The sequence below is a fragment of the Prionailurus viverrinus genome, chromosome C2 (genome assembly GCF_022837055.1).
Source record: "Prionailurus viverrinus isolate Anna chromosome C2, UM_Priviv_1.0, whole genome shotgun sequence".
Taxonomy (NCBI): Eukaryota; Metazoa; Chordata; class Mammalia; order Carnivora; family Felidae; genus Prionailurus; species Prionailurus viverrinus.
The window spans coordinates 153515702-153538376 of record NC_062569.1 but is presented as its reverse complement, the minus strand read 5'-3'; the positions used below and the strand labels follow the sequence as shown (position 1 = coordinate 153538376).

General features: G+C 38.8%; 1 protein-coding gene across 1 annotated transcript in view; it reads left to right on the top strand.

The window, feature by feature from the left end:
- Positions 1-22675, top strand: part of BRWD1 (bromodomain and WD repeat domain containing 1) — a 131173-nt gene that overhangs the window by 34170 nt on the left and 74328 nt on the right. The window contains exons 9-17 of the mRNA XM_047874501.1: positions 5866-5966; positions 7338-7408; positions 8944-9044; positions 10036-10076; positions 10921-11019; positions 14316-14466; positions 14689-14823; positions 19359-19487; positions 19933-20158. Coding sequence (XP_047730457.1) covers positions 5866-5966; positions 7338-7408; positions 8944-9044; positions 10036-10076; positions 10921-11019; positions 14316-14466; positions 14689-14823; positions 19359-19487; positions 19933-20158 — 1054 coding nt within the window. The remainder of the gene's footprint in view (positions 1-5865; positions 5967-7337; positions 7409-8943; positions 9045-10035; positions 10077-10920; positions 11020-14315; positions 14467-14688; positions 14824-19358; positions 19488-19932; positions 20159-22675) is intronic.

Sequence of the window (22675 nt, the reverse complement as noted above, 5' to 3'; positions counted from 1 at the left end):
TCGAACCCACGAACCGTGAGATCATGACCTCAGCCAAAGTCAGATGTTTACCCGACTCACCCACCCAGGTGCCCCAAGCAATATACTTTTAAATAACCCATGTGTCAAAGGAGAAACCACAATAAGAATTTGGGAATACTTAACTAATTATTAATGAAAATATTAGGTTCTTATCTATCATGGAATGTAGAATTCGATAGCCAGCCACCAAGATGGTGCTTGGTGATTTTTGCCTCCCTGAACTCATGCCCCTCGATAAGTCCCCATGTCGAATAGCGTGGACATGTCTTTTTTCTTTTTTTTAAGTTTATTTATTTTGAGAGAGACTGGAAGAGTGTGAGCAGGGGAGGGGCAGAGAGAGAAGGGGAGAGAGAGACCCCCAAGCAGGCTCTGCACTTAGCAGAGAGCCTGATGTGGGGCTCGAGCTCACAACCATGAGATCATGACCTGAGCTGAAATCAAGAGTTGGATGCTTAACCGACTGAGCCACCCAGGCGCCCTGGGTTGACCTTACTCTCTTGACTCACTTATCTTGAGGGAGGTCAGCTGTCGTTTGGATAGGATACTCACAACCTTAAGGACAGGTCTTCATGGCAAACACCTGAAGTCTCCTGCCAGAGGCAAGGGAGTCTGCCCTTTTGGAAGCTGGTTGGACATCTCCTGCAGCCTCGTGAGACCCTGAGCTGGAACCACCTAGCTAAGCTTCTCTGAATTCTTGACCCTTAAGAGACTGGGAGATAATATATATTGATTTTGGTAGCTATGTTTTGGGGTAATTTGTTACATGGCATTGGATTACTAATACACAGCTGAAGCTGTGCAGAAAGGGAAATTTATAACTCTCAATGCATGTATTTTAAAAAGGTGAAATTCAGTGATCCATTGTATTTCTAGGAAGTTAGAAAAATAACAGGAAACCATAGAGGATGAGTTAGGGAGATAAGTACAAAAATTAAGGATAGAAAACATAAGCATAACAGGATCAGCAAAGCCAAAAGTTCTTTGAAAGACTGAAAATGTTGGTATAAGATTGAGGAAGGAAGAAAAAAAACGTCAAAAGTAACCATTATCAGCTTTAAGGGGGCACCTCTATAGACTCTTCAGACATTAAAAAGAGGATACCTTAGGGGCGCCTGGGTGGCTCAGTCGGTTAAGCGGCCGACTTCGGCTCAGGTCATGATCTCGCGGCCCATGAGTTCAAGCCCCGTGTCAGGCTCTGTGCTGACGGCTCAGAGCCTGGAGCCCGTTGCAGATTCTGTGTCTCCCTCTCTCTCTGACCCTCCCCCGTTCATGCTCTGTCTCTGTCCTAAAAATAAATAAACGTTAAAAAAATTTTTTTTTAAATTAAAAAAAAAAAAAAAAAAAGAGGATATCTTAAATGACCATACGAGAAATTTGAAAATAAAGATGCAACAGGTGAATACTCAGAAAAACACTTATGAAGACTGGCACAGAGAAGAAGAAAATCTGAATAGACCTGTAACTATAAATGCATTGACTCTACAGTGAAATTTCCTTATTTTCCTGTTAGTATTTCTGTTAAAAAAAGTTTAACCTGAATCTCATGAGGAAGTAATCAAATTCAAATTAAGAAACAGTCTGTGAAGTAAATCCATATCCTTCAATCATTTAGTTTCAACAAAGGTTAACTCAATAAGTAAATAAAGTTACAAGGAAACTAAGAAAATAGTACAAGTATAAATGTGATATGTGAGCCTTGATTTGGATCCCGGCTTTAGGAGTCAAGAAAATCTATAAAGCAGATTTGAGAAATCAGGAGAAATTTCAGTATGAATTCTATATTACATAACAGTATTATATTGATAGTAAATTTCTTGAGTGTTGACACATTTGTTGCATTTAAGGATTAGAAATTCAATATTCTTAGGAGACTCATGCTGAGGATCTTGGGCTGTAGTGTCATGATTCAGGTTCACATGGTTCACGTCTATCCACTTACAGCAAGAGACAAGTATGGCACCATATTACATGTATGCTATACCAAGAGAATCCACTGAAAATGCTTTGACAGGTTACAATTTGTCTTATAAAATGATAGCTCTGGGACCAGATAGTGGTAATGGCTGCACTGCACGTGAAAGTAGTAAGTGCTGCTGAGTTACACATTTTAAAATGGCTCAAATGGTGAGTTTTATGTTGTGCAAATTCCCCCTTTCCATAAATCTGTCTAAAATGCACATGTAATAAACACACAGGAAAGATTTGCATTTTTGGCAGTATTTTAATAAGGGTCACTAGCTACCTTTGACGAATGCATTCTTTAAAAGCAACATAGGGGCGCCTGGGTGGCTCAGTCGGTTAAGCGTCCGACTTCGGCTCAGGTCATGAATTAGCGGTTTGTGAGTTCGAGCCCCGTGTCGGGCTCTGTGCTGACAGGTCAGAGCTGGGGGAGCCTGCTTCAGATTCTGTGTCTCCCTCTCTCTCTGCCCCTCCCCACTCAAACACACACACTCACTCACTCACTCACTCACTCACTCTCTCTCTCTCCTTCAAAAATAAACATTAAAAAAAAAAATAAAAAAAAAATAAAAGCAACATAGAGGCTCAGCATACATTAAACTTTGCCACCAGACAAGTTGTAGAAGTTGTGTTCCAGGCATATGTTATATACTGAATACTCAGAATTTGTAGATTTGGGGGCTCCTCGGTGGCTCAGTTGGTTAAGTGTCGGATTCTTGATTTTTGGCTTGGGTCATGATCTTGTGGTTCGTGAGTTCGAGCCCTGCCTTGGGCTCTGCGATGACAGTGCAGAGCCTGCTTGGGATTCTCTCTCTCTGCCTTTCTCTCTGCCCTTCCCCCTGCTCTCTCTCACTCTCTCAAAATAAATAATAGACTTTATTAAAAAAAAATGTGTAGATTTCAGGAAAACGATTTTGACTTTGGAAGTAGCTACGCGAGATTGTAGTACAGAGTCATAAAGCTGCCAGGGACTTTGAGAAATCATACTTCTTATGTTTCCTTTATGCATAAGGATTTTCCTTGGAAAAATGAGACTCTTATTTTCAATATCCAGAGGTACATGTTATGGTCATTGATGAGTAGCTTTGAGGGTGATTAATGAAACATGGCTGTCAGTATATTGTATTTGAGGAATGTTGCTCTTACAAAAGGGAAAGCTTGAAAGGTTAAAAATATGCCTGTTGGGCATTAAAAAAAATCTCCTAAAAAGAAAACTCCAAAGCTGAGAGGACTCGCTGGTGACTTCTGTTAAAACTTACAGAATTGTTGAGAGCTTAGTAAACCAGATAAATACAGAACCTATGTCCTAAAACCAAAACTTGGCTATAAACCATCAATAACTAATTAGCAAATATAACAGAAGAACATAAATCACAATAGCAACAAAAGCCTTCATACACATAGGAGTAAACTTTACCAGGAAATTAGAAAACTCTTTATGAAGAGAGGTCTTAAAAAATAACGACAGCCTTGGCATTGGGTGGCGAGGGAATAGTCTGTTTTAGTGAAAATGTCTAGTATAGTATACTCCTGAACCAGAAGATTCAGTGCTGTAAAGATGTCATATCTCTCCAAATCATGGTATAAGGTTAGTGTGTTTATATTTGAAATCCCAGTTGCTTTGTTTTAATGGAATTTAGCGTGCCATCAGGTTCATTTAGGAGAGAAGATAAGCGCAAATAGCCCCCCGCCTCCAACCTAACCCAAACAAACCTTGCAACTTTTGCCATGCTAGGTATTTAAAAATATTTTTGAAGTGTTACAGAGAGGACGGTATTGTGTCAAGCTAGGGACAGAGTTGTCAGTGAGATGAACTAGACAGCAACACCACTTGTGTACCTAAGACTTTGATTTAGTTAGAACATAGGAGACTTCAGGTACAGTTACTTTTCTGTAGACATTCGGGTTTGGAATTCTTAAAATACCCTATGCAAAGTTACAAATTTTACTGTGACGTTTTAATTTTATGGGGCGCCTGGGTGGCGCAGTCGGTTAAGCGTCCGACTTCAGCCAGGTCACGATCTCGCGGTCTGTGAGTTCGAGCCCCGCGTCAGACTCTGGGCTGATGGCTCAGAGCCTGGAGCCTGTTTCCGGTTCTGTGTCTCCCTCTCTCTCTGCCCCTCGCCCGTTCATGCTCTGTCTCTCTCTGTCCCAAAAATAAATAAACGTTGGAAAAAAAAAAAAAAGGATTCTTAATTTTAATTATAAGAATATTCAGCTGTTAATATACCTTTAGTTATTACTTATTTATTTATTTATTTATTTATTTATTTTAAAGTTTGTTTATTTTTGACAGAGAGAGAGGCAGAGAATGAGCAGGGGAGAAGTAGAGAGAGATGGAGACACAGACTCCGAAGCAGGCTCCAGGCTCTGAGTTGTCAGCACAGAGCCTGACGCGGGGCTTGAACTCACAGACTGCGAGATCATGACCTGAGCTGAAGTCGGGTGTTCAACCAACTGAGCCACCCAGGCGCCCTTAGTTATTACTTTTAATGAGATATTCCCCAAAACTCAGTTTTAGTCTGCCTTCTGGAACATACCTGCTTAGATGTAAATGATCACTTTCAACATTTTAAAAAACCCTTCCTTTTCTATACTTGAAGAGAAGGAACTTGGAAAAAGCTTCTTTGAAGAAGTCTTAGATTCAAATCCTACCTCCCTTATAAAGTGTATAATCTTGGGAAAAATCATAAAACATAATAAACCGTATCTCTCTGGGATGTTATAATGATGAATAATTATGTGAATAACCTAGAAAAATTGCTTCTCAACTCTTCTTTCTTGTTAATGGCTGTACTTTGTTTGCTAAGCTCCTTTGTGTTGAATGCCTGGTAGTCAGCAGGTGTGTTTCCTTCTGCATGGCTCTCCTCCCCCACCCTGGGGGGAAGGAAGGGACTACTTCCTTGCAGTGAAGGTTCTTGGATTTAACTGGGTTGATTCTTGGTGGTTTGTCTTATCTGTTTCCTTTCAGTAAATATTGTACACTGTTGTCTGACAAATCTTTGCATTTTACTTGAGAACAGCATTTACCTCTTGCTCTTACTGGGTCCAGATTCTCTACCATTTAACCCATTTCCCCACCACTTCCACAAACGAACACAGTAGTCCTATAGATATTTCCATTGCTGTCATATACCATAGTCCCTCTCACTTTTGTACTTTGGTTCATATTCTTTTGCCTAGTGTGTTTTTCTTGTTTTCTTCGTACCTTCCTTTCCATCTTTTAAGCCTTATTGGATGTCTCTGGTCCAAATTGATCTTACGTTGTCTAGCTTGTTTGTGTAGCACAGTTGAACGCCCAGTTCTGAAGTTAACAGTATAATTGTTGTGTTTTTTAAATATTTGGATAATTGATCCACTTGGAATTTATCCTGGTCTATAGTCTGAAGAATAGCTTCCAGATTGCTCTACGATTGGTAAATCATTTATGCTTTGATCCATCATTTCCCCAACTGTTTTGAGACAACCCTTTATCTTAACTCTTCTATTAAGGGCCATTTTGGAGTTGATAATCTATTTTTCCATTGGTCATTCTGACCCTGTACCTACCATGCCCCACAGTTTTAATTATTGAGGCTTTGTGATAAGCTTTCATATTGGTAGGACCAACTCTTCACGCTCTTCACTTTCTCTTTGCAAAAGTTTTTCTCTTTATTCTTGTTTGTTAGTTTTGACAGTAATCTTTTATTGAGATTGCATGACATTTACAAATGAGAGATAGACCTTATTTTTGTAGGTTATGATTTTTCACTATACTGTCACCTGTATTTTGCAATGGTTATGTTTTACTTAAATTTGTGAGTTGAAATTAACTTTGAAAAACCATTAAACTATGACTTTAGTAGGCACTTAGGAAACTGAATTGTATGTGTTGTTCTTTTTCAGTTTAGCCCAATGGCCAAAGGCTCCCAAAGATACATGGTCTCTACTGGTGCTGATGGGACAGTTTGTTTCTGGCAGTGGGATTTAGAATCCCTGAAATTCAGGTAGGTGGCTCTAGTAGTGTAACAAGTTTTCTTTTCAACTTTTTTTTTTAACGTTTATTCATTTTTGAGAGAGAGAGTGCGCGTGTGCACGCAAGTGCGGGGGAGAGAAACACACACACACACACACACACACACACACACACACACACACACACACACACACACACACATATATATATTCCGAAGCAGGCTTTGAGCCATCAGCACAGAGCCTGATGTGGGGCTCGAACCCACGAATTGTGAGATCAGGGGACCTGAGCTGAAGTCGGACGCTCAGCAGACTGAACCACCCAGGCGCCCCAAGTTTTCTTTTTCTAATGTTACAGTTTAGTCTAATGAGATGAAGTCTGATTATAAAGTGAAGTTGTGTATTGTGGTTGCCTTTTTACTTTTTACTATTTATAGCATTAGTGCCTTATTGACTGTGTACTGTTTGTAATGTACTGTTTGGATGGTTGGATAGATAAAAGAATCATGTTCTTCTATCTTAGAGGGCACATTCTACGGGGGAAAAAAGTGAGATCATATGCGAAACATCTTGAAAAATGTTAGAAGTGTATAATTGGACGTGTAGTCAGAAATTTAGGCAGGATTACTTAAGAGTCAGAAGACCTGGGTTGTAGATATGTGCTGTCCAGGACAGTACCCGCCAGCCGCATATGACTGGTGAGCACTTCGCGTGTGTCTGGTGCAATCGAGGAGCTGAATTATTAATTTCAGTTTAAAACCTGATACTTGATTCAGGTATTATAAAACCTTTAAGTGTATTTCAAACAACTTGAGTATGTGAATTAAGGTTTTATGAAATCTGAATGCAGATCCGGTGTCTTTGGTGAAGAGATACAGTATGCGTGCCGTATGTTCTGGAAGATTTCAGAGATGTGATATGAAAAGAATCTAAAGTTCTCATTAATGTTTTTATTAATATCAATGTGATATTTTGGATATATTGGGTTAAATGAAAGAAAACTAATCTTTTTACATTTAACGTGGCTCCGATAAAAATGCAGAGTTACACCTGGGGCTTGCATTGTTTCTGCCGAGTGGCACTGTCCCCTGGTGGTTGTGTTCCCCGTCCTACAGCCTTGATGGCGGGTTCACTTGCATTCTGGGTTTTAGTCCCCTCAGCTACAAGACCGGGGCTGGTAGGTCTGCTCTTGCTGTGTGGTAGCGTTCTTGTGAACATAGGGATTGAACAGTCTTCCAGAACCCATCCAGCTGTAATATTATATGCAGAGATACTTGACATACTGTGAGGTGCTTCATAAATAAGGTCATACTATTTAAATGTGCTAGATTCAAACCAGTATTCTGAACCCTGTTGATGTGTTAAACTAATAAGTTCTAAAACGACATCTTCTTCTTTTCAAGTCCACGTCCCCTGAAGTTCACGGAGAAGCCTAGACCAGGTGTTCAGATGCTTTGTTCTTCTTTTAGTGTTGGTAAGATGACTTTAGTCATTCTTTTTTTCTTAGTTTTATTTTAGCCTTTATTGAATGGCCACAGAATTGCTTAGAGCCTTTCTCAGATGGATAGTAGATGACTTAGGTTTAATCTATGATGTTTATTTAATTAACTTCGTTCTTGTCTTTCACTGTCCCATTCTGCCACTCTCTGATTTTTAATGGCCATCAGAGTCTGTGATAGACGAGCTGGCAGAAGGAGGCTTAAGGCATCCATGTGTCCGTGGTGAGATACACCAAAACTGATTCTCTTTAACAGGCTGCACTGTGTACTTTGATTGTTTTCCACACATCCTGGTGAAATCATTTCCGCATTTTCTTTTCTTACACAGTGAACTTGGGTAGCAGTTTTTCTTTTTAGGTGACGTCAAAGACTTCCCCCCATGAGTCTGGAAACTTGAATGAGTGAACTTGTATTCTGAAGCGAGGTGTGGGTGTGTGAGGTTCTTTCGAAAGCAAAGCCCCTTTTGTCAGTCATCTTTAGACTAGTAGCACATAGGGTCATTGCCCAGAGTTTGTAAGGCAGTGGGAGATAGTGAATATTTCCGGGTTGAATTACTTTTTAAATTAAAGTCCCATCTGATTTATGTGTTTTTTGTTTTGTTTTGTTTTCAACACCACCAAACAATTCTGTATCTAGCACCAGCTGGGTGTCCTACAGTTCGTTCAGTACCGTTCTGACACTGTCTACCTAAAGAATAGTGTGAGATCCCACGGGTGAAGAGCTCAGTCCTACAAGACTCCCCCTGTCCCAGATCATGTTGTCACCTGTGCTCAGACTCATGGGCTAAAGATCGGAGGTTCCCACAACACCCTCCTTGGGTCTGATTATTCTGCTAGAACAGCTCACAGAACCCAAACATTTTACTTACTAGATTTCCAGCTTATTATAAAAGGATATAATTCAGGAACAGCCAAATGGAAGAGACACAGAGGATAAAGTGTGTGGGATGGGGCACTCTGTAAGCATGCCACACATCCCCAAATTTTCACGTGTTCACCAACCTGGAAGCTTTCTGAACTCTTTCCTTTTGGGTTTTTATGGAGGCTCTATTACATAGGTACAGTTGATTAAATCATTTGTGATCGATTCAACTCCCCCTCCCCCCCCACTTCTCGGAGGTCAGGGGAGCCCTCTGATCACACGGTTGGTACTTCCGGCAGTCAGCACCCCCATTAATGTGAACTTTGTTAATGTGAGCTCTGGTGTGGTTGAAATGGGTTTGTTATGAATATCAAGATACTTTTATCACTGTTGTCACTTAGGAAATTCCAAGGGTTTTAGGAGCTCTGTGCCAGAAATAGGGATGAAGACCCAGTATGTATTTTTTATTATAAATTGCAACATCGCTCTGCATTATATTAAAGTCTTTATGTAATGAGTTATAAAATGGATCTATTGAGATAAACTTAGTTTTGGAATAAGAGATTTTGCTTAATTTGATACAGAGATTTGGTTTGTTTGGATATTTGTTACAAACCCAAGTTTTTTAACCTTGACGTTTTTATTGCAGGTGGTATGTTTTTAGCCACAGGTAGTACTGATCATGTAATCAGAATGTATTTTTTGGGTTTTGAAGCACCTGAAAAAATCGCGGAACTTGAAAGCCACACGGTAAGTACTCATGTTATAAAATTCTGTAGATTAATTGTTAATACTCCTTTTTAAAAAAAAATTTTTTATTAACGTTTATTTATTTTTGAGACAGAGAGCATGAACGTGGGAGGGTCAGAGAGAGAGGGAGACACAGAATCTGAAACAGGCTCCAGGTTCTGAGCTGTCAGCGCAGAGCCTGACGCGGGGCTCGAACCCACGAACTGTGAGATTGTGATGTGAGCTGAAGTCGGACGCTTAGCCGACTGAGCCACCCAGGCGCCCCAATCGTTAATATTCCTGTTGGTACATGGTCAAATATTGCTAACGAAATTGTTCTTGATTTTAATTTTAGATATAGGAGGGATTGCATGTATAAAGGTGAAGGATATTACTGACAAGTATGTGACAGTGCTAATATTTTGTGGTGGTTATTTCAGCTTTAAGTGACAGTTTGGGTGGGGTTAGTTTCAAGGGGACTACTCCTCTTAATCACACTAATTAAATCAGAATGCTCTTTTATTAATGTATAGTAAGATAGATAGCTCTCAGGATTCTAGAATACTGGTCAGTGGCCAGGTTATCTTTTTTTCCTGTAGGAAGTTCTGTGAAGTTATTTGATAAACAGATCCAGATTACTTTAAAGGGAAAAACATTTTGAACCTAAATAATCATCAAAGTGAATAGGACTTGTTTTCAACTGTTAAAACCTTTATGTTTTGATCACTTTCCACATGTGAATTTTTACACAGATGTAATTCATTGTAAATACAGTTTTAAATTTAGAATGAAGTCTTCTTTTTTTAATAGTCTCGTTAGATTCACGTTAGGTTTTTGCACCTAAATGTAAGATACGTGTTTGAATGATGAAGCTAAGCAGCACAGATTCTCCTTCTTGTGCTACACCAGATGTGTTTCTAGCTCTAAAATGGAGGGGGGTTTTTTGCTTTGTTTACAAATAAGAGGGTTGATCACTTTTCTGTTTGTTTTGTGCCCCCCTCCCCCCCTTTAGGATAAAGTTGATAGCATCCAATTTTGTAACAATGGTGATCGGTGAGTAAGGGTTTTTGTGTTTGTGAGTGGGTTTTTAGGCAAACATACCGTGCTGCATAGTAGTGCAGCTAATACATTGCCTTGCAAATTGCAGGTACTTAGTAGTAATTGTATGAATTGAATGAAATGTGTCTGTGGGGGGGGGGCGGGGAGGGACACATTAAATGCAAGTGTTTAGAATTGTAGCTTCTACCAGCTCCTATGACCAAAAGTAGCTTTCCTTAACTCACTACTGGCTAAATGTTTGATTTGCAGGAAAATTAGATGTAAAGATAATAAAATTCCTGATGTTTGAGTAGTTAAAAAAAAAAATCTCCTAATCAACCACTGTGATGTGTCATGTGACAGAATTGTCACTTAAATTATATACTCTCTTATGGTCCCAAGTGTCTTTCAGGTGCCTTTCCTAAACTGCAGTTTTTAATAGTTTCTCTTGTTAAAAGATTGACGTATTTTTACATAGTGGCCAATGTGAATTAGCTTGAGTGTAAAGATGCTAAAATGGAGCTTTTGCTTACTGATTTTCCCACACACACACCTTTAATTCTTCCTAGTTATTTTTCCTTGTCCAGGTACTTCTTGCACATTGTCTTCTCAAAACTCCATCTATTTGACAAGCTATTGAATGAGTTTGAAATGTGCATTAACTCCATAGGGCCAGGCGAATTACAGCAAACCAATTTTTCCCACTCAGATAAGCTCTGAATCCCTGTCTTTCGAGATAACACCTCTGCATTTACTTGCAGTCAGAATAGCTACATTAAAAGTGTTCTGGCTTGTGATTTTATCTGTAGTTCTTAGTGGCATGTTTGTGAGCATAAGATCTTTTTCTGAATATTTTAAGGTTCTTAAGTGGTAGCAGAGACGGAACAGCAAGGATTTGGAGATTTGAGCAGTTGGAATGGAGAAGCATTTTATTGGATATGGCGACCAGAGTCTCAGGGTAAGTGGAAGCAGGTGCATTGTAATTACTTGGTCCTTCTCTCCCTGGTGGTTGACTGCTGTGTTCAGGGGATTGGAGCCACTTCCTCTTAGGAAGAGCAGTGATCTAAATGAATGGCTACTTCCTGCGTATCTGATGGATACATAAGATATGTAAATCTCATTTTTCCCAAAGAATTGATCCTTACATTTATGTTTCTAGTACACTGCCTGCTATAGGGTAGCCATGTCAAAGGTTTTATCAGTCTTTCTGAGAAATGTTTCACATTTAGTCCTTTGGAAATCCTCATGTCTGCTTTATTTTTAGTAATTGTAGGGGAAATTAACTCATTCTCTGCTGTGTCTCAAACAGTTCTAATTTGGTTTCAAAATAAATGAGATATTAACATTTTTGTGAAATGATCTGTGGTAGGGAATGGAAGCAAGATGTACTGGAAATCTGATAATCCTTGTTCACAAACAAATCACACCATTACCATGATTGAAAAATGATCCGTCTGGATACTCAAAAGCACCTTAGTGTGGGAGTGAATACTGTTAGTCCTTGACTGGTTGAAATAGTGAAGGTTATTTCACTATTAAGAGGATAATTTGAAATCACACTCACCTATGAAAAATTATTTTATTAAGCAAAATACGAACATCGATGTAAAAACTTCAATATAGAAAGTTTAGAAAGTTTTACTGAGACAGAAAACTGCTCAGTTTTCTTGTTGCCTTGGAGAGCACTTTGCCTGAAATCCCCCCCATGGTGGGAATTGTCTTTTCTCATTTAAAGTTTTACCTCTTTCCAGTCTTGAAAAACAGAGTTTTCTGTATGTAAGAATTAATGGGTATATTCGTTTTAGTGTTCTAATCTTGGGTGATCAACTTGGTGAAGGACAAAATGTCTGTTGGTTCAAAGCTATTAACAGGTGAATGCCTTTTAGTTTAAAGTGAAGCATGGATGGGGAGCCCGGGTGGCTCGGTTGAGCGTCCCATTCTTGGTTTCTGCTCAGGTCCTGATCTCATGGTTAATGGGATCAAGCTTGGCATCAGGCACAGATGCTCTCTTTTCCTCTCTCTCCCCCCCCGCCCCCCCCAACCCCTTAAAATAAATAAATAAACTTAAAAAATAAAGTGAAGCATGGAGTCTTTGCCTTTACTCCATTTTGCCTCTTGTGTTACACTTTTCCCTAACCAATCTAGTTAGGATTATTCTCTTGTCTGTGTTCCATTGTGCTTATATAGAGAGATACTATGGGATACTTCTTCCATATTCTTATGGTGGTTTTCTTTAATTACAATGTATGTTTGTGGCACAAGAACAGACACTCAGATCATTGGAACAGAATAGAGAACCCAGAAATGGACCCACAAAGGTATGGCCAACTAAGCTTTGACAAAGTAGGAAAGAATATCCAATGGAATAAAGACAGCCTCCTCAGCAAGTAGTGCTGGGAAAACTGGATAGCGACATGCAGAACAGTGAACCTGGACCACTTTCTTACACCATACACAAAAAGAAACTCAAAATGGATGAAAGACCCAACTGTAAGACAGGAAGCCATCAGAATCCTTGAGGAGAAAGCAGGTAAAAACCTCTTTGACCTCGGCCGCAGCAGCTTCTTACTCGTCTCCAGAGGCAAGGGAAACAAAAGCAAAAATGCACTACTGGGATCATCAAAGTAAAAAGCTTCTGCACAGCAAAGGAAACAATCAGCAAAACTAAAAGGCAACCGACAGAATGGGTGAAGATATTTGCAAGTGCCATATCAGATAAAGGGTTAGTATCTAAAATTTATAAAGAACTTCTCCAACTCAACACCCAAAAGACAAATAATCCAGTGAAGAAATGGGCAGACGACACGAATAGACACTTCTCCAAAGAAGACATCCAGATGGCCATCCGACATATGAAAAAATGGTCAGCATCACTCATCAGGGAAATACAAATCAAAACCACAATGAGATACCACTTTATACCTGTCAGAATGGCTAACATGAACAACTCAGGCACAACAGATGTTGGCGAGGATGTGGAGAAAGAGGATATCTTGCACTGCTGGTGGGAATGCAAGCTGGTGCAACCACTCTGGAAAACAGTATGGAGGTTCCTCAAAAAGCTAAAAAAAAGAACTACCCTACGACCCAGCAATTGCACTACTAGGCATTTATCCAAGCGATACAGGTGTGCTGTTTCGAAGGGACACATGCACCCCCATGTTTATAGCAGCACGATTGACAACAGCCGAAGTGTGGAAAGAGCCCAAATGTCCATCGATGGATGAATGGATAAAGAAGATGTGGTGTATATGTACAATGGAGTATTACTCGGCAATCAAAAAGGATGAAACCTACATGGATGGAACTGGAGGGTATTCTGCTAAGTGAAATTTGAGAAAGATAAACATCATATGACTTCACTCATGAGGACTTTAAGAGACAAAACAGATGAGCACAAGGGAAGGGAAGCAAAAATAATATAAAAACAGAGGGGTACAAAACATAAGAGACTCAAATATGGAAAACAAACTGAGGGTTGCTGGAGGGGTTGTGGGAGGGGCGGTGGGCTAAATGGGGAAGGGGAATTAAGGAGTCTACCCTTGAAATCATTGTTGTACTACATGCTAACTAATTTGGATGTAAATGAAAAAAAAAACTAAAAAAAATGTTATGTTTATAATTTCTTGGGATGTATTCTCTGATTTCAAACGCAGCTAGGCCTTACCCTATCTCTGTGTATTACGAGTATATTTTACAGAGAGACTTTGCATGTCATGTTCATAAAGGCTGCAGATCATTGCAGGTGTTTGTGTCCAGGCCTTTCTTGCCAAGAGAGCCTGTAGGAACTGCCTGTAGGGCACTGTAAAGGGATGAGTACAGTTTTATGTACAGTTAAACAGATTGAATATCTGTATGTCAGGCACTTTTCTAGGTGCTGGGGATGGGAAGATGCTTTCCTTCTTTCTGTTTTCCTAAAATTTCTTGTCATCTTCTCTGGAGAGAGAAACAACTTTATTGCTGATAGGGCTTGAGGTCAGGGGAAGGGAATAATAGAAAAGGGAGAGAGAGAAAAAGCTTTGCCTTTATGAGCAGTGGTGATGTCCTAACATCTGCCTTCATTCAGACTCAACTGTTTCTAAATCATCCCCTCCCTGTCCCATTTTTGCCATAATCTGTTTATAGATAATCTGCTGTGGGTCAGATGTGTATCAGACATATGATGATGTATATACATGAACTGGATTACTTTTTGCTATTTTCGTATTGATTGTACCATTCAAATGAATTTACACATTGTGTGTTTTTTCATAGGGATTTATCTTTGGAAGAGGAAAGGTTTATGAAACCCAAAGTAACAATGATAGCTTGGAATCAGAATGATAGCATTGTTGTCACAGCCGTGAATGATCATGTCCTTAAAGTGTGGAATTCTTACACTGGACAGCTGCTTCATAACTTACTGGTAAATAGTTTTTATACACTATAACAAATCAAGATTTTTTTTGAACTGTAATCTGATTTTTGAAAGTATAAAATTAATACATAGTATGTATTAATACTAATACATAAATCACTGTCATTAACACATTTTTAAAAGCCCTTACGTACTACGGCAATACGGGTTTTTAATTTGAAAGTTCAAGCTTACGAACTCTCCTTAACTATATGATTTTGTTGAATAAAGGGACATGCTGATGAAGTCTTTGTCTTGGAGACGCATCCCTTTGATTCCAGAATTATGTTATCTGCAGGACACGATGGCAGCATATTTATATGGGATATTACAAAAGGCACCAAGATGAAACATTATTTTAATATGGTAAGCGAGGTGTATCTTCACGTATGCTTGCATTGCTTTCATGTGTCTGGATTATGATGGTTGGCCAGAAACTGATCTGTGTGTTTCGGCAGTTTATATTTCTAGCAGTCAGGATACTTAAAGACTAATAAATATCCGACAGCCATATGTATTTACACTCTGTGTAACTGGGTCACATGAAGGAAAGATTTTCAAAAGCTATTAATTTAGCTCTCTATATGTGTGAATGTGTTTGAATTTGTTTAAATTGGCAAAGTTACGTTCATTGTATATAACTTTTTCACTAAATTTATTGAATACTTTGTAGTAAAAATAATAGTAAAGTCATCTAGGAAATCACAAACATTGTTGGGTTTTTCCAGCCTTTTTTCTTTTTGCACATGGAATATTCTAAAACCAAATTAGGATCCTATTACATATTTTTTAGAATTTCTCATCTACAACCACAAGATAGTTACCAAAACCAGCAAATTTAACATTGATAAAGTAGCATTATATAATCCATATTCAAATTTTATCAGTTGTCCTAGTAATGTCTTTTTAGTTATATTTTGCCCCTTGAAACAGTGTTTAAATAGTTCAGGATCATGAATTATATTAAGTGGCTGTATGTTTCTAGGTTTCTTTTTGTTTTTAAACTTTTTTTTTAATGTTTATTTTTGAGAGACAGAGCATGAGTGGGGGAGGGACAGAGAGAGAGAGGGAGACACAGAATCCAAAGCAGGCTCCAGGCTCTGAGCTGTTAGCACAGAGCCCAGTGCGGGGCTGGAACTCATAAGCTGTGAAATCATGACCTGAGCCAAAGTTGGACGCTCAACTGACTGAGCCACCCAGGTGCCCCTATTTCTAGATTTCTTTATTCTTCAACAATTCTTCCTTCTTTTTTTCTATTTCCCACGTTGTAACTTTTTTGATGAGTACAGGCAAGTAATGTTACAGAACATCAATTTTTTTGTCTGATGTTTCTTCATGATTTGATTCTGTTAATACTTCTTTTTGGTGGTGATAATTAAAGTTTTTTTTTTAACATTCATTTTTGAGAGAGACAGAACGCGAGTGGGGGAGGGGCAGAGAGAGGAAGATACAGAATCCAAGGCGGGCTCCAGGCTCTGAGCTGTCAGCACAGAGCCCAACGCTGAGCTCAAACCCACAAACCGTGAGATCATGACCTGAGCCTAAGTCGGACACTCAACTGACTGAGCCGCTCAGGTGCCCCTTGGTGGTGATAATTTTAAATATTTGGTAAGGTGGTAGTTCCCAGGTTTCCCCTTTATAAAATAGTTGTTTTTCCTCTTTGTAACTATTAAACTTATTTTTTCAGGAGGTATTTTGGGACTCTGTAAATATCCTATTCCTCATTAAATTTTCACTTACAAACATTAGTATCCAGTGCTATTTTTTTTTTAATATAACCAACATAACATTTATTGCATTAGGAGAAACCATGGCAAGTTACTGCGTGATTTGGAACATGAAAATAAGTATTGTGAATCCCTGAACAGAAATAATTAATTGACCAAATATCCGTTGCTCTTACCAGACTCTGAGTAACGTTAGCATGAACAAATGCATAAACGAGTCAGTAAACAGATGATGAATGAGCTGTGCTTTCCTCATTGTGAATAGTGAAAACTGGTTCAGTTGTTGAGAGTGAGTGAGGGCCCTTAGATCAGTAAGGCTGTCCGGGGTCCTGCAGGAATAGCCACACCATGAGTGATGGTGTTTTGTTTTTTACATTTATTTATTTTCGAGAGACAGAGACAGAGTGCGAGCAAGGGAGGGGTAGAGAGAGAGGGAGACACAGAATCTGAAGTAGGCTCCAGGCTCTGAGCTGTCAGCACAGAGCCCGATGCGGGGCTCGAACTCATGGACCGAGAGATCATGACCTGAGCCGAAGTCAGACGCTCAACCAACTGAGCCACCCTGGCGCCCCCGAGTGATGGTTTTTAATGGCATTATTCTTTCCATATTTATTAGTTGGCATTCTTGCATAGTTTTGTAGTCTTTTTTCATTTTACATAGAATGTTTTCCAAAATCTTAAATGTATTTAAAGAATTTGCAGTTGTATTTTTGACTCTAACTTCAGCCTTTCTCAGAAAGTTCCATATGTAGTGAACTTAACTCTTGTTGAGTGTTTAAGTGGTTTTTGAATATCCCGGTCCATGGCTGCTTATGTAGATCTGTGATTATTTCCTTAGGGTAAATTCTGAGGGAGTTATTGTGTAAAAGAGTTTCTGTGTTGTTAAGACTATTGACTGATACACATGTGAGATGTTTTATAAAATTACTGTACAATTCATATTGAGTTTCAGTTCAAACTGTAATTCATTTTGGAGGCAGTCTAGTAGCAGGGTAGATAGATGAGTGGTTCTTAGACCTTTGATTGAAGGCCATCTGAGTCCATGTGTTTTGTGTTTTTTAACCTTAAAATTTTATTTCAGTATGTTTATTTCGGATAATTCTTGACAAACAGTTATATGCATTATTATATTCACTACCATAAAATGCACTTAAAAAACTCAAACAGTATGGTCAAACTGAACATGTGTTACTAGGCATCTCTGAAAATTACATCTCTGTGGGTTTGAATTATCGGAAAAATAAGTCTTTCCAGCAGTTTTTCTGTGGTCTTAAAATTTATAGGTGGCTCTATTTTCTTAATTATTCTTTAAAACTCATTAAGAACATTACTCCCTGAGGGGCACCTGGGTGGCTCAGGCCATGATCTCAGTTTGTGAGTTCGAGCCCCACGTCAGGCTCTGTGCTGACAGCTCAGAGCCTGGAGCCTGCTTCAGATTCTGTGTCTCCCTCTCTCTCTGTTCTTCCGCTGCTCACATGCTGTCATTCTCTCAAAAATAAATAAAGATTTAAAAAAAAACAACAACCCAAAAAACATTACTTCCTGCATTTAACTCATCAGAACAGAAAACTACATTAATTCAGGTTTTAAGCAGAATATAAGCTAAACAATTTGTGAGCCAAAGAAGTCTCAAGTGCGCAACAATGATCTTACTTTTGGTGAGACACCCAGACTTTGCTGTGTATACAGAGTTCTTCTTACCTTCACTGCTCAGCTGAGAGCTCCCAATTCTGTTAGATTACTTAGGATTGTAAATTACTGACATTACAAGATTTCATGAAATAGATAATAATCTTTAATGTGACATTGAATTGCTGTGCAATTGAATTGCATTGAATTGCAAAATGCAGGTTGCATTTTGTCAGGAATCACTGGAGGATTCTTCAAACTACGGGTAGAAACCCAAGTCTGGCTTACTCTGTTTAGATAGGTTGGCCTGCTCAGGAAAACTTCCTTTTTAGCAGGTACCTTAGTAAAACTTTTGGTGCACTTAGGTCTCCGCGTATGACAGGAGAGTAGCTGCCAACATCTTTGACCTATAAGCCAGGGGTCCCTATCTCTACTTAGACTTGGAGGTTCCAGGCCACGATGCGAAGTGGTGCCAGGGTGTGGGTTGGGCTGTAGAGGTGTCTCCTTGAAGGACTGTGTGGGTGAATCTCTATTCCTGTGTTTTCACAAAAAATTAATAGAAAAGTATTTCTATACCATTTGTTCCTTTTTAGGTTATGAGACAACACAAATTTGTATATGTATTATGTGGATACATCATAGGCAGTGCCCTAAATAGCCCAGGAAGTTAATTTTTAAGTTTGTTAGTCGGTGTCCATTTGTGCGTGGTATAGCAGTTGTAAAGTGCTTCTGATTTTCAAGCAGGTATTTGGGCATGGTGTAAGTTTGTTTTGGCAGTTAGTGGGTGGATGGTTCATCTTCCAACACTGATCAAACCTGGCATAAAGTTTACTTATTAGAAAGTTACAGGCTCAGACAACAACCATGCATGCAATAGCGATATGGTGTCAGTGAAACAACTCCTCTAACTATAAATTGGTAGTGCTAACCTAATATAATTACAGTTGAAGAGCAAGAATAAAAATTTAAAAGCAGTCTGTTTAAGGCAACATTCATGATGTAATTGGAGCATCCTTCCTGAAATTTGTGGTAGTTTGGAATGAAGTAGGTTTAGGCATTTATATGTGCACCTTTGTGACTTGGTAGGATTACACTTTTGCATACAGTGGTCAGACATCTTAGGGGAAAGTTTAAACTCCAGAGAAGTACTGATTTTAGTTCATGAATACCATACTTCATTGATCTTTAATCATTTATCTTGTGGGTTATTAGTCAGTAGCCTTTTGGTATGTATTGAAACAGAAGTTTATGAAATTGCTTGTCATTTTCACTTCTAAGAAATTAAAGCCTTTACTTCGAATTGGCTTATGAGCTTTCATTCTGTCATTTTGAGAACTACTTGGAATACCTCTTGAGATTTTTCTAGGCTAGTGGAATCAGAAGTGAATTTTATTTTCTGAAAATACATGTGCTTAATGCAAAATTTGTTTTTAAAGATTTTCTTTGAGAAGTGATGTGTTTGTAGCAGGAAACTGGCAGCAAACAGTTGATAAAGCAAAAGTGCTTGTATAGAATTGGTTATAACCTTTTCTCTCTGCTTCCTAGATTGAAGGACAAGGACACGGAGCTGTTTTTGACTGTAAATTTTCACAGGATGGACAGCATTTTGCCTGTACAGATTCGCACGGACACCTTCTGATATTTGGGTTTGGATGCAGCAAGCCATATGAAAAGGTCTTTTGTTTTTTATTTTTTGGTAGCATTTTTAACCACTTAAAAAATGTTTTCATTGCAGTGTAGTTAACATACAGTGTCGGCTACGTTAGCTTCAGGTACACAGAGTAGTGACTCAGCAGTTCTGTCTGTTACGTGCTCATCAAGAGAAGTGGACTCTTAATCCCATTCATTTACTTCCCTCATCCCCCGCCCACCTCCCCTCTGGTAATTATCTATTTGTTCTCTATATCAAGAGTCCGTTTTTTGGTGTGTCTTGAAAAGGTCATTCTTAATACTTTCTTACAGTAGTAAAATAAGTAGTAACAGTATTTTGAAAATGGGTTAGGTGTTATTGATTTGGTTTCCAATTATAAATTGGTTTTTCAGATTATAAATGTTTAATATTTGTATTCTTTAACATACATAAACCCCAAAATGTCAATTTGTAAACTTCTTTTTTCAGATTCCTGATCAGATGTTCTTCCATACCGACTATCGACCACTGATTAGAGATTCTAATAATTATGTCTTAGATGAACAAACTCAGCAGGCTCCTCACCTTATGCCTCCACCGTTCTTGGTAGATGTAGATGGAAATCCTCATCCAACTAAGTATCAGAGATTAGTGCCAGGCCGAGAAAATTCCGCAGATGAACATTTGGTTCCACAGCTAGGCTATGTGGCAACAAGTAAGTGCAAAGTCTTTTTTTTTTTTTTTTTTTTTTAAATGTAAAAAATAGTATACAGAACTCATGTACTTTCAGATTCACAAGTTACTATTTTGCAATATTTTATCATTCTGTCTCTAGATACATATAATTGTTTTTAACCATTTGAGACTTAAGTTGTGGACTGCATGTTCATTTATCTCTAAATTGTCAATATGTGTTTTCTGAGAACACAGGTATTCTCGTATGTAACCATAGAGAGTTACCAAAAGCAGGATATTTAACACTGATACAGTATTAAATACATATACACAAATCTGTTGTCTGTAATCAAATTCTGTTATTCTAATATCTCTTAAAGCTTTTACTGTTCTCCTCTGATGTGGATTTCAGTATGGGACTGCACATTAAATTTATCATTGATAACGTTCAGGTTGTACAGTTTTTGGCAGAATACAGAATAGAATAAATGATGTTGTAGCCTTCCTGGAGCATCACGTCAGGATGCTTGCTTCTGATTGTGTTTTGTCCAAATGTTGGGGTAATGTTGTCTTTGAAAACTTGGTTAAGGTGGTGCCTGCCGAGTGCACTTTCTCCACTATAAAGAAGAAATGTGTGGGGAGATAGGAGACAAATAATCAGGTCTGTACTAAACTTTACCCATAAGTTTTAGGATCCACTGATGGTTTCTGCCTGAATCGGTTGTTGTTATGAAGGTTGCAGAAGGGTTGTTTCCTAACTCTGTCGTCATTGCATCTACATTTTATTAGCCTTCCTTTTATATATTTACGTAGTTCATTAAGTTTTAATATGGACTTAGGGGTTGTTATATAGTGGATTATAATCCATAATGGCCATTATTTTGTTGTTCATAGTAATTTTAGATTTGAGTGTCAGAGTCTCAGGCTGAGTGTTGTTCCCTTTCTGAGTCCCTTGAACACTTCCTTACTTTCTGGCACAAGATGTTTGAGTCCCATCTTGTACTTTGCCTGTCCTCGTCAAGGGCAGAGGTTTTTTTTGTTTTTTTTTTTTTTTTGTATCTGTTCCCAGCAGTGTCTCCATACAGATGTTATTAAGCAAAGGAAAAAATGCTTATGTTTTGTTTGGATGAGGATTGATTTACTAAAAGTTAATCACCAGTTATAGTTAAGACTAAGACTTAATGTAGATCGCTATATGTTTACTGTTTCAAATGTTTATTTTTTGTTAGTTTAATTGAAGTATAGTTTACATATAATAAAATTCACCAATTTCAAGTGTACAAGTCAAGTGAGTTTTGGCAGATGTTAAGCAGTCACGTAACCACCACTACATTCAGGGTCCCCAAAAGTTCTGTTGGACTTATTTGGAGTCTTCTTGTCCTTTGTAATGACTGTTCTATTTTGTCACTTTAATTTTGTCTTTTTAAGGAATTTTATATAAATGGAATTGTGCGATATGAAATCTTTTGTATCTGGCTTCTTTAATTTAGCATGGTGCCTTTTTAAAAATTTAAAAAAAAAATTTTAATATTTATTTTGAGGGAGAGAGAGACAGAGCACGAGGGGGGAGGGCCAGAGAGAGAGGGAGACACAGAATCCGAAGCAGGCTCCAGGCTCTGAGCTGTCAGCCCAGAGCCCGATGCGGAGCTTGAACTCAGGAACTGTGAGATCATGACTTGAGCTGAAGTTGGACGCTTACCCGACTGAGCCACCCAGGCACCCCCACCCTGCCATTTTTTTTTTTTAATGTTTATTTTTGAGAGAGAGAGAGAGCATGAGTGAGGTAGGGGCAGAGAGAGAGAGGCAGACACAGAATCCAAGGCAGGCTCCAGGCTCTAAGCTGTCAGCACAGAGCCCAGTGCAGAGCTCGAACTCATGAAATCATGACCTGAGCCAAAGTCGGACACGAAACCGATTCAGCCACCCAGGCACCCCAGCATGGTGCCTTTTTAAAAATTTTTAAAATTTGAGGCGCCTGGGTGCCTCGGTCTAGTGTCCGGCTCAGGTCACGATCTCACGGTTTGTGAGTTCAAGCCCCTCGTCAGGCTCTGTGCTGACAGCTCAGAGCCTGGCACCTGCTTTGGATTCTCTGTCTCTTTCTCTCTCTGCCCCTCCCCCACTTGTGCATGATCTCTCTCTCAAAAATTAACAAATGTAAAAAAAAGTTTTAATTTAAAAATTTTATCTTTATTATTATTTTAAAAAAAAAATTTTTTTTAACGTTTATTTATTTTTGAGACAGAGAGAGACAGAGCATGAACGGGGGAGGGTCAGAGAGAGGGACACACAGAATCTGAAACAGGTTCCAGGCTCTGAGCTGTCAGCACAGAGCCCGACACGGGGCTTGAACTCACGGACCGTGAGATCATGACCTGAGCTGAAGTCGGCCGCTTAACTGACTGAGCCACCCAGGCGCCCCTTACCTTTATTATTATTATTATTATTATTATTATCATTATTATTATTAATATTTTTGGGGTGGGGAGAGAGAATGTGTGCATGTGAGTGGGGAAGGGGCAGAGAGAGAGGGGGAAGAGAGTATCTTAAGCAGGCTCCA